The sequence below is a fragment of the Myxine glutinosa genome, chromosome 2 (assembly GCF_964187855.1).
Source record: "Myxine glutinosa chromosome 2, kmMyxGlut1.1, whole genome shotgun sequence".
In the NCBI taxonomy this organism is placed as follows: Eukaryota; Metazoa; Chordata; class Myxini; order Myxiniformes; family Myxinidae; genus Myxine; species Myxine glutinosa.
The window spans coordinates 48446303-48458692 of record NC_136262.1 but is presented as its reverse complement, the minus strand read 5'-3'; the positions used below and the strand labels follow the sequence as shown (position 1 = coordinate 48458692).

The following is a 12390-nucleotide window of genomic DNA, read 5'->3' as shown; positions in this document are numbered from 1 at the left end:
AGTGTTGAAGGGGTCTAATGTTTATAAAGAGTTCTTAATGGTCTTAAGGGGTCTGTCTAATCGTCTAAACTCATAAAGGGTCGATGGGGTGTAATAGTCTAAAGGTCCAAAGGGTACATTCTCATGGTATTTGGGGTCTGAAGGTCGAAAGCCCTCTATAGGGTATCAAGGGGCCTAAAGGGTGCAAAGTGTCAAAAGGGTCTTATAAGGATTAGAAGGGTAAAGGGAATAAAAGGGACTAAGAAAAAGAACTGAAAGGACTGTCCACTCTCTCTCTCCACTTAATTAGCTAATTATCCCACCACCTGGATGGAAATTAATAAACAGGGCTCCATTAGTTTTTGCGCATCGACATCATAAATAATCATGCTGATTTTCAAAACGATCCATTGAGCCGCCTTCAGGTAGTAGGGGGAAAAATAGAAAAATTGTTAATGGACACTTCTGGAAGGACGGACAGACGGACTGAAGGACATCATTATGGCTATACCAGCTCATCTCGACTTCGTCTGTATTTGCTTTTTTTAGTCTGTAGAATTAGTCTGTAAACGCGCTAAAATAATAATAAATTAAAAACTAAAGACAGCAAGATCTATATTTCAAGGGAAATTTGCAAAACTTATCCCCAAGATCAACCTGTTGAACAAGACACAAATTTATCACCAATAATAAAACAAGTCCACCAATCCCAATGTAAGTTTCCAACAGTTTTGACCCCATTTTTACTGTTTTCCCCCTGCTATGTAAGCTTGGTGTTGGCTTTGCGGTTAGGGTGCCGGCTTGGGATCCTAGGATCCTGGGTTTGAGTCTCGGTCGATCGCTGAATTAACACCAGGGGGGTTGACTCAGCCTGTCATCCTTCTGAGGTTGGCAAATTGAGTACCAGTTCACTGGTAATTCCCTGTGTGTCACAATAGGTGAATAACAGGGTTGGCGGCAGGAGGGCATCCGGCCATAAAACATTGCTTCAAAAAGGGGACCACGGTACCCAAAAAAGGCCAACCCCTGCTCTGCAGGGAAAAATGGCCTCGAAAGGTGGTTCTTTCTTCTTCTTCCCTCTGTTATGTCTTAAACGTCCTTCTCAGCATTTGGGTACGTCCTCAGGCCGTAGTTTAGGTGGGAAAAGCTGGTTCCACCATCACAACTGATCCCGCAGCACCAGGACCAGTGGGGTACAGATCGGGGAAGGGTTTGCCCTGCCCCCAGACTGGGCTTTGGCTCAATGGTGAGTTGGCAGGGAGGGATGCATGACGTCATGGCATATGCTAAGGCACATGCTGGGCAACTAGAATGTACCAATGATCGATACAATATAAAATAAATTTAAATAATATAACACGAACCACACATCGCGACGTTAAAAGTATATACAGTGCATTCAGAAAGAATTCAGACCCCTTCACTTTTTTCACATTTTGTTATAATAATAATAATTCATTTATTTTGTATAGCGCTTTTCATGAAGCCCAAAGGCGCTTTGACAGAGTGCAAAACATAATGCATAACAAAACATGAAAACAACAATTGCAAAAAGACAAGAATCAATAGGGAAATATTTAAAGCAAAAGGAGGGAGAAGGAAAAGTGATAAATAAATAAAAAACACCTTTAGAGGCCATTTTTTCCCCCGCAAGCGGGGGTTGGCCTTTTTCGGGGACCGTGGTTGTTGTTGTTTTTCGGTCCCCTTTTTGAAGCAATGTTTTACGGCCGGATGCCCTTCCTGCCGCCAACCCTTTTTGTCGCCTTTTACGACAAGCAGGGAATTACCAGTGAACTGGTACTCAAAGTGATAGTCAGGGGTTAAATGCTGTGGGTTGAATGTTGAATGCAGTGCTGAACAGGTGGGTCTTTATTGATGTTTTGAATGTGGTGAGTGAGGAGGAGTCTCTGATGGTGTGAGGTAGTGAGTTCCAGAGGGTGGGAGCAGCGATGGAGAAGGCCCTGTCCCCCCAGGATCTGAATTTGGTCCGGTTGGGGGGGGTCAGGAGGTTGGTACCAGCAGAGCGGAGGTTGCGGGTGGGAGTGTGTCTGGAGAGGAGGTCAGCCAGGTAGGATGGGGCCAGGTTATGGAGGGCTTTGTAGGTCAAGAGGAGGATTTTGTACTGGATTCTCTGGGGGATGGGGAGCCAGTGAAGCTTGTAAAGGACGGGGGTGATGTGGTCACGGGTCCGGGAATGGGTGAGTAGACAGGCAGCGGAGTTCTGAATGTATTGGAGTTTATTGGTGATTGTTGAGGGTGAACCATAGAGGAGGCTATTGCAGTAGTCCAGACGGGAGGTGATGAAGGCGTGGATGAGGGTTTCTGCAGCCGTGGAGGAGAGGGATGAGCGGAGACAGGCAATGTTTTTCAGGTGAAAGAAGGCTGTCTTTGTGATCTGTTTAGTGTATTTGTCGAAGGAGAGGGTTTGGTCAAAGATGACGCCAAGATTCCGGATGAGAGGGGAGGTGGATACTGGGATACCGTCGATGTTGAGGGCAAAGTTATGGGTGGATTTTGTGAGCGTTTTTGGGCCAATGATGATTATTTCAGATTTATCACAGTTAAGTTTGAGGAAGTTGATTTGAAGCCAGGATTTTATTTCAGAGATAAAGTTTGTCAGGATAGAGTGGGTGTCGGTGGAGACGGACTTGGTGGAGATGAAAAGCTGGATGTCATCGGCGAAGCAGTGGAATTGGAGACCATGACGGCGGATTAAGTGACCGAGGGGGGACAGGTAAAGGATGAAGAGGAGGGGGCCAAGAACTGAACCTTGGGGGACCCCTTGGGGGAGGGGAGCAGTGGGGGATTTGCAGTTATTGATGGAGATGAACTGGCGTCTGTCAGAGAGGTATGATTTAATCCAAGAGAGGGCAGTGCCGGTAACTTTAAAGGTGGATTCAAGTCGGGTGAGGAGGATGGTGTGATCGATGGTGTCAAAGGCAGCACTGAGGTCGAGGAGGACGAGAATGTTGAGGTTGCCAGCGTCAGAGGAGAGGAGAAGGTCGTTGGTGATTTTGAGGAGAGCAGTTTCAGGACTGTGGTTGGAGCGGAAGCCGGATTGGAATGTTTCATACAGGTTATTGGCAGAGAGGTGATGTTTGAGTTGAGCGGCTACAGCGCGTTCCAAAACTTTTGACAGAAAGGGTAGGTTGGAGATGGGTCTGAAGTTATTTAGGGTGTCAGGGTTGAGTCCAGGTTTTTTCAGAATGGGGGTAACAGCAGCAACTTTGAGGGATGGTGGGACGATGCCTGTAGACAGGGAGGAGTTTATTGTTGCAATGATAAGTGGAGAGAGAGCAGGGAGGGAGGCCTTGACAAAGCTGGAGGGGATGGGGTCAAGAGTGCAGGTGGCAGTTTTCATTCCTATGAGGAGTTCAGAGAGGTCAGTAGGGGAGACCAGGGAGAATTGAGACAGGGGAAGGCAGGATAAGGGGGGGCAGGTGGTTGGAGGGGGTGCGGGTGCGGCGGTGGTCAAGCTGTTGTAGATGTTGTCAATTTTGCGTTGGAAGAAAGAAAGGAAGGAGATGCAGTTATCTACTGTGAATGACTGGGTGGTGGTGTCCAGGGGGCGGAGGAGTTTGTTTATTGTCGAGAAGAGTGCTTTTGGGTTTCCGGAGCCAGAGTGGATAATTTGAGAGTAGTAGGCGGAGCGGGCGTGGGAGAGGGCATCTTTGTAGTGTTGTAGGTGGTCCTTGTAGGCTTGGGAGTGAACTGTGAGACCTGTTTTATTGCGGAGTCTTTCAAGTTGGCGAGCACGAGTTTTCATCAGGCGGAGTTCAGGGGTAAACCAGGGAGCAGAATGGGTGAAAGAAACTGTTTTGGTTTTTACAGGCGCAAGCTGGTCAAGGCAGGAGGAGAGAGTGTGGTTGTAGTAGTCAGTGAGGTCGGAAGGGGTGTGGAGGTCAATGAAGGGAGAAGTGGACATTTTTTCAGAGAGGGTGGATGAGAATGAGGTAGGTGAAAGAGCGTTTAGCTTACGGAAGTTGATAGTGCGATAATGTCTTGGTGTTGGGGTGGGGATGTTGATGGTCATAGTGATGGCTAAGTGGTCAGAGAGGGTGAGGTCGGAGCCAGAGAGATGGTGCAAAATTAATCCAGTGGAGCAGACAAGGTCCAAAATGTGACCACGGATATGCGTAGGAAAGTTGACATGTTGAGTGAGGTTAAAGCAAGTGAGTAAATCAGTGAAGTCAGTGGTTATTGTGGAGTCAGTGGAGTCCATGTGGATATTGAAATCACCAAGGAGGAGGATTGAGGGGGAGAGGGAACATAGCTGGGTCAGAAAGTAGGAGAAGTCAGACAGGAATAATGGGTGTGGTTTGGGAGGGCGGTAGACGACAGCCATGACTGACTGCGTGCGACCAGAGAGTTTAAAAGCCAGGTGTTCAAAGGATGAGGATGAGGCGATGGGGATGAGGCTGGTCCTGATGTCTTGACGGTGGATAACGGCAATTCCACCACCTCGGCCCTCCGAGCGTGGTTTATTGATGTAGGAATATCCATTGGGTGTGGTGAGGTTGAGTGTGTAGTAGTCCAGAGGTTGTTGCCAGGTTTCGGTGAGACAGAGAAAGTCCAGTTTGTTATCCAGGATGTATTCGTTCAGGATGAGGCTTTTGTTGTTGAGGGACCGGGTGTTGAACAGGGTGAGCTTGATGTTGTTTTGAACAGCGGGGATGAATTCAGGTGATTTAGCCAGGGTTCGCAGGCAGGAGGTGTGATTTTGTGCGTTGCCGTGACGAGGTGCGCTGGGACGATGAGTGGGAGTGCGCTGAGCCGACCAGAGGACGGGGATGGAGTGACCTGATTGTACATATACAAACTTACGACCGGAGCCACGGTGAATGTACCTGGGTCGTCGGAGGAGTCCATTAGATTTGATGGCAGAGATGCATGATGGGGTGGAGCGGGTATTGAGCAGAAGGAGCCTTGCGGCGGAGTACCACAGAGCCATGCCAGGCAGGAGCGGAGAGACGAGACGAGGCCAAGGTTGAGGAGGTGAAACAATGGTCCCAACCCACGGGAGCAGGCCCAAGGAAATGAAGGAGACGAAGGAGCCAGGTAGGTGAAGCCAGGAACAGAGTCGGGACCAAGCAGAGGGCAGACAGGAGCAAAGGGACGATCACGAGGCCAAGGTTGATCACGGCAAAGCGGGAAATGCAGCGGCAATCAACCGCCGCCGCTACAAATCAAGATCACGGCGGGAAAACAGCCGCCACACCGCTGCGAAGGACACAACCCACGAGAGCGTGCCCGAGGAAACAGCGAGCAGGCGAAGGGGCCGGGTAGGCGAAGCAGGGAGCAGAGCCGGGACTATGCGGAGGGCAGACTCAATGGCCAAAAAATCCGCACGACCACCAAAAAAGCAAGCCACAGACAGTGGCCCGGTCGAAGAAGCGGTGAGCATGTGACGCCTGCGTCCTCTTCAGACCGGACCATAAGCATTGCAGCCTTATGCTGAAATCGTTTAAATTCATTTTTTCCCTCATCAATCTACACTTAATACCCCATAATGACAAAGAGAAAACAGGATTTTAGCAATTTTTGCAAATTTATTAAAAAGAAAAAACTGAAATATCACATTTACATAAGTATTCAGACCCTTTGCTATGACACTTGAAATTTAGCTCAGGTGCCTCCCATTTCTCTTGATCATCTTTGAGATGTTTCTGCACCTTGATTGGAGTCCACCTGTGGTAAATTCAATTGATTGGACATGATTTGGAAAGGCACACACCTGTCTATATAAGGTCTCACAGCTGACATTGCATATCAGAGCAAAAACCAAGCCATGAGGTCGAAGGAACTGCCTGCAGAGCTCAGAGACAGGATTGTGTCGAGGCACAGATCTGGGGAAGCCTAGAAAAAAAATTCTGCTGCATTGAAGGTTCCCAAGAGCACAGTGGCCTCCATAATTCTTAAATGGAAGAAGTTTGGAACAACCAGGACTCTTCCTAGAGCTGGCCGCCCGGCCAAACTGAGGAATCGGGGGAGAAAGGCCTTGGTAAGAGAGATGAACAAGAACCCGATGGTCACTCTGGCTGAGCTACAGAGATCCTGTATGGAGATGGGAGAAACTTCCAGAAGGACAACCATCACTGCAACACTCCACCGATCTGGGCTTTATGGCAGAGTGGCCAGACGGAAGCCTCTCCTCAGTGAAAGACACATGAAAGCCCACAGAATCTTGTTTCTCACAGTCTGAGAGTCCTTTAGGTGCTTTTTCGCAAACTCCAAGCAGACACAATCCTGTCTCTGAGCTCTGCAGGGAGTTCCTTCGACCTCATGGCTTGGTTTTTGCTCTGATATGCATCGTCAGCTGTGAGACCTTGTATAGACAGGTGCGTGCCTTTCCAAATCATGTCCAATCAATTGAATTTACCACAGGTGGACTCCAATCAAGGTGTAGGAACATCTCAAAGATGATCAAGAGAAATGGGAGGCACCTGAGCTAAATTTCAAGTGTCATAGCAAAGGGTCTGAATACTTAAGTAAATGTGATATTTCAGTTTTTTCTTTTTCATAAATTTGCAAAACTTTCTAAAATCCTGTTTTCTCTTTGTCATTATGGGGTGTTGAGTGCAGATTGATGAGGGGAAAAAATGAATTTAAACGATTTCAGCATAAGGCTGCAACATAACAAAATGTGGAAAAAGTGAAGGGGTCTGAATACTTTCTGAATGCACTGTATGTTCCCCGTTGTATCAGCGATGCTATAACAAAACAACGTTGACCGTATCAATGGTAAATGAGGAATTACTGTATTTGCAAAATTGGTTTGCTTCCAGTAAACAGACACATTCCAAGTGTTTGACCAGTTTGTGACTTAGTCAAGGTCTGAAGAGAGGGAAGAGGCCACTGCCTGTCTGTCAGGAGGATGAGGGATGTCACGGCAGAGGGGAGAGTCATCAGCAAAGAGATAAAGAGTATTTTCCAGAGTCAGAGATCACTGATGAAGATTAGGAGTAGGATGGGGGCCTATAACCCTGCCCTTGGGTACTCCAGCCTCGACATGAAGAGAAGAAGCGACAAAGATTCCGTTGAGAGCCACACGTTGGCTACAAGAGTAAGGAACCGATCTAAATACTTGCCCGACTTGGAGCATACACTCGAACCACAATGCCACTGAGTCTAAGCCCTTGCCTATTTGTTGAGACATATTCAAAAGCAGTGCATCATTTTACAAGGCAGAAAAATATACTTACTCAGGTAGTGTTTTCAGAACATTCTCTCTTAATTCCAACGTGACCAGGTTGGTGAAGCTATTGGAAGAAGGAAAGAAAAAAGTACAAAAAAGGAAAGGAGCAATAAGAGCAAGTACCAAAAATAAACAGCTCAATGTCCTTGATATAAAGACTGCACATGCTCTCCTCAAAGCCTAACAAGGAGTATAAACAAATATCAACACTCGCAGGGCTTAGCAAGACTCATCCTCAGGTAGATGCTGTAGTTTAGAGTTTAGACAGCACATTAAATGGACGTCTCATTTTTGGCTTTGACAGAAATTCCTCAACAATCAGTGGTCAACAATAAACAGTCCAGCGATAATTTTCAAGAATTGAGATAATGTAAACATTTTGTAACTTTTCTGCACTTTTGACAATCATCGACAATGGTAGACTAAAAAAAAAAGCAAATACAGCATAAAAGAACTCGGTCAACATAATTTGATGTCGTGACATCAACCAATATGCCTCCACCCACATTAAGTCTTTGCTTACTGTAACTATGACCTAAAACCACAAGACCACTTCACCTCAATATCTAATCTGTACATACACGACATGACCAAAAGTATGCGGACACCCATTCTAAATAGTGGATTCAGCTATTTAAGCCACACCCATTGCTGACAGGTATATATAATCAAGCACACAGCCATGCAATCTCCATAGACAAACATTGGCAGTAGAATGGGCCATAGCTCAGTGACTTTCAACATGGCACCATCATAGGATGCCACCATTCCAACAAGTCAGTTGGTCAAATTTCTGCCCTGCTAGAGCTGCCCCGGGCAACTGTAAGTGCTGTTATTGTGAAGTGGAAATGTCTAGGAGCAACAACAGCTCAGCCGCAAAGTGGTAGACCACACAAGCTCACAGAACGGGACCGCCGAGTGTTGAAGCAGGTAGTGCGTAAAAATCATCTGTCGACGGTTGCAACACTCACTACCGAGTTCCAAACTGCCTCTGGAAGCAACGTCAGCACAACAACTATTCGTCGGGAGCTTCATGAAATGGGTTTTCATGGCTAAGCAGCCGCACACAAGCCTAAGATCACCATGCGCAATGCTAAGCGTCAGCTTGAGTGGTGTAAAGCTTGCCGCCATTGGACTCTGGAGAAGTGGAAACGCGTTCTCTGGAGTGATGAATCATGCTTCACCATCTGGTAGTCCGACGGACGAATCTGGGTTTGGCGGATGCCAGGAGAACACAACCGCCTGAATGCATAGTGCCAACTGTAAAGTTTGGTGGAGGAGGAATAATGGTCTGGGGCTGTTTTTCATGGTTTGGGCTCGGCCCCTTAGTTCCAGTGAAGGGAATTCTTAACACTACAGTATACAATGGCTAGACGATTGTGTGCTTCCAACTTTGTGGCAACAGTTTGGGGAATGCCCTTTCCTGTTTCAGCATGACAATGCCCCCATGCACAAAGCGAGGTCCATACAGAAATGGTCAAGATCGGTATGGAAGAACTTGACTGGCCTGCATAGAGCCCTGACCTCAACCCCATCGAACACCTTTGGGATGAATTGGAACGCCGACTGCGAGCCAGGCCTAATCACCCCACATCAGTGCCCAACTTCACTAATGCTCTTGTGGCTGAATGGAAGTAAATCCCCGCAGCAATGTTCTAACATCTAGTGGAAAGCTTTCCCAGAAGAGTGGAGGCTGTTATAACAGCAAAGGGGGGGAACCAAGTCCATATTCATGCCCATGAATTTGGAATGAGATGTGTGATGTTCAGGTGTCCACATACTTTTGGTCATATAGTGTATGTATCATGGTACATGTACTTAGTTTAGTTCAAATCCTATAGCCAATGGTATCACATTAACAGGAGTTTTAATGTGACCTTTAAACGCTTGACCTTTCAGCAACAAATAATGTATTGTGAATGGACGCACTGACGGAGATTTATACGTGTACCAAGTTTGATAAAAATCCCTTCAAATGTTCTCAAGAATCACATTTTTACCTGACATGACCTTTGCCCTTTGATGACCTCTTGATGCTGAAATCTAGTATCAGTTCATCTTTGGATCAAAATATATACTTCTTCCAAGTTTATTCAAAGTCCCATCACTGGTTCACAAGTTAGCACGCTAACAGAATTTTTACCAAATGCAACCTCTGACCTTTGGCCTCTTGAACCCATAATTTAATCACTTTATCTTTCCATAATTATACGAGTACATGTACGAAGTTTGACTTGCATCCCTTTAGCCGTTATTAAGTTATCGTGGTAACGGAAACCTATCACGGATGCATGGACGGATGGACAGACGGACAGACAGCTGGACAAACATCCCAAAAATAGAATGCCTCTGGCAACTTCGTCAACGTAGGCATAAAAATATTTTCACCATTCTTCAAAGCTTTAAATGCTTTTACAATCAGAACAATGTTGCAGTTGGGGCTGTTCATACATAAAAGCGAAATATTTCGTTGGGAGCATTTATCGAACACCTACAAGAATCAGTTCTGTGCCAATGCAAACACTGTTCAAAACAAACCAAAATAGGCTTACTTTCCGATATCTGAGGGCAGAGCTTGCAAGGAAACGTCATTTAGTGCCAGATAAACCATTCTGTGCAGTTCGGTGAAACCGCATGGAAGCCTGAGCAAATAAATGCACAAACATGCATTTCAACGCACGGACGGACGAGGGCTCTGCAATTGTAAAACTGCGGGATGAAACCACAATCTGACAGCAATGTACAGCACGTCATATTGAGTACCTCATCAAAGTGTTCCCACTGAAATCCACCACTTCCAGACATTTGCAGAACTTGATGCTTTCTGGGATTTCTGTAATAACTGAGGAGTACGAAACGGTGCTGACAATTGTTATGTGTTACACCTTGAAACAAGATCAATTGTTAGCAATAGACCCAATCTGAAATCGATTTGAAACTCACCAAAAGAAACGTCGTAAGTTGCAGCCGCTTTAAACGCTAATTGACCGACAACAAATGCATTGCACGTTTACTCGATCTGTCATCTTTGCAACATTGACAAATTCAACAAAAGCCAAGGCCAAGTCAATTAATAGTGTAATTATACCAACAAGGTGTGTTATCACAGGTTCAATTCCCGATAAGAAAGGTTCGGATGGAAATGCAGATAGGATAAAAACTATACACACATAATCCTTAAAAATATATAAGAATAATGTTTCACTAATTATATTGATAGAGTTAGATAACTTTGGCTTCCCCTGATAAAGCTAAAATGTTCTGCCTTAAGACTACAGTCGTGGCCAAAAATATTGACACCCTTGCACTTTTTTCAAATAAATCACAATTTTCTCTAAAATTAAGTTGAAATTGACAAAAGTATTTGGTCTCCACAGTTCTTTATTTCACTGTTAATATTACAGAACCTTTGTTTTTGATTCAGAACTTAAAATATCCTTTTAAATCAGAAAATAAAAAGAAATGGCATTGACAAAATTATTGACACCTTAGATTTAATATTTGGTAGTGCAGCCTTTGGACAAAATAACTGTAGTCCAGCGCTTCCAATAGCTATGAATGAGCTTCCTACACCACTCTACTGGCAGTTTGGCCCACTCTTCTTGTGCAAACTGCTCCAGTTCTCCCAAATTTTGTTTTCTGTAAACATGGAGATGTTGCCTGGTGTTGGCTTAGCGGTTAGGGTGCCGGCTTGGGATCCTAGGATCCTGGGTTCGAATCCCGGTCCATCGCTGAATTAACGCCAGGGGGGTTGACTCAGCCTGTCATCCTTCCGAGGTCGGCAAATTGAGTACCAGCTTGCTGGGATGAATGATCACGGTGTGTTCCCCGGTTTAGAATAGGTACACCGTATCCCTGCGCATCGTAAGAGCGTGACCAAGGGTTGGCGTCAGGAAGGGCATCCGGCCATAAAAACATTGCCTCAAACAGGGAACCATGATTGTCATGGGGCCCGGAAGGCTAACCCCCGCTCTAGCGGGGAAAATGGCCTTAAAACGATCATTCATTCATTCATTGATGGAGATGATGTGCTTTACCAAAAAGCTCTAATTTGGTCTCATCTGTCCACAGGATATTCTCCCACAAGGATTTTGTCTTGTTCAGGTGTGTTTTGGCAAACTCCAATCAGGCTTTCTTATGTCTCTCCTCAGCAGTGGGGTCCTCCTGGGTCTCCTACCATAGAACCCCCAAAGGGCTTTCATTGAGTTGGCGACGGATGGTGTGATTTGAAACTGTCGTACCTTGTCTCTGAAGGTCAGCTTGAATCTGTTTGGCAGTTCATCGAGGTGCCTTATCCACCATTCAAACAATCCTTCACTGCAATCTTCGATCAAGTTTTCTCTTGCGGCCACATCCAGGGAAGTTGGCTGCAGTGCCATGGGCCTTAACCTTCCTGATACCATTGTGTACGGAAGACACAGCAACATCAAGGTCTCTGGAGATGGACTTGTACCCTTGGGATTGTCCATGCTAAAATCTTGTGTCTGACCTCCACAGACAATTATATGGTTTTCTTTCTTTTCTCCATGCTCATTGCGGTACACACAGTGACAAAACAGCAGAATGACTCCTTTTCTCCATTCAAACTGGTTGAATGAGTGATTTTTATATTGCAGGCACCTGCAACTCTCTACAGGTGAGTTCAATTCCAAAGTAAATGAGAATCACCTGCTTGGAATCTTGTTTATTTCTAGCAACTTCTAAAAGGTACCAATAATATTGTCTGGGCCATTTTAGGATTTCTGTGTGGAATAAGCTAAGATTTAGTAGTTTTTTTCAGCTTTTTTGTTTTCTTCCACTGCAAACCAAAGAAATACAAATGTGGATACCAAAAGATTTTTTTCATTTCAATAATTTTCTGGAAGAAATGGTGCATTATTTGAATAAAGTGCAAGGGTGCCAATATTTTTGCCCACGACTGTACATCATACAGACTTTACTTTAACCCAAGGACCACAACACCTAATAGGTGAGTGGCAGGTACCCCCTGTCAGACCGACTTTAATGTCCCCGCCCCCTTACACACACGCACATCATATACCATTTAAAAATTCAGTATCTCCCCATCAATCTGAGGTATGATAGGCAGCTGTAAAATGGTGCAGCTTTTGTGAAGCAAGGGTCAAGCAAGGTCACCGTCAAATGATTTCTCAAAATTTGTGTTGTGATAAACCATTACCCACCGTGGGGGGGGGGGGGGGTGGGGGTCAAGGAAT

At 45.5% G+C, this 12390-nt stretch overlaps 1 protein-coding gene across 6 annotated transcripts in view; it reads right to left on the bottom strand.

The window, feature by feature from the left end:
- The window catches only part of SCRIB (scribble planar cell polarity protein), a 139996-nt gene that overhangs the window by 105592 nt on the left and 22014 nt on the right, over positions 1-12390 (bottom strand). For all 6 annotated transcript variants that reach the window (XM_068108272.2, XM_068108273.2, XM_068108274.2 and 3 more), the window contains exons 3-5: positions 9938-10016; positions 9727-9816; positions 7182-7238 (exon numbers count right to left, since the gene is read on the bottom strand). In XM_068108272.2, the coding sequence (XP_067964373.2) occupies positions 7182-7238; positions 9727-9816; positions 9938-10016 (226 nt within the window). The remainder of the gene's footprint in view (positions 1-7181; positions 7239-9726; positions 9817-9937; positions 10017-12390) is intronic.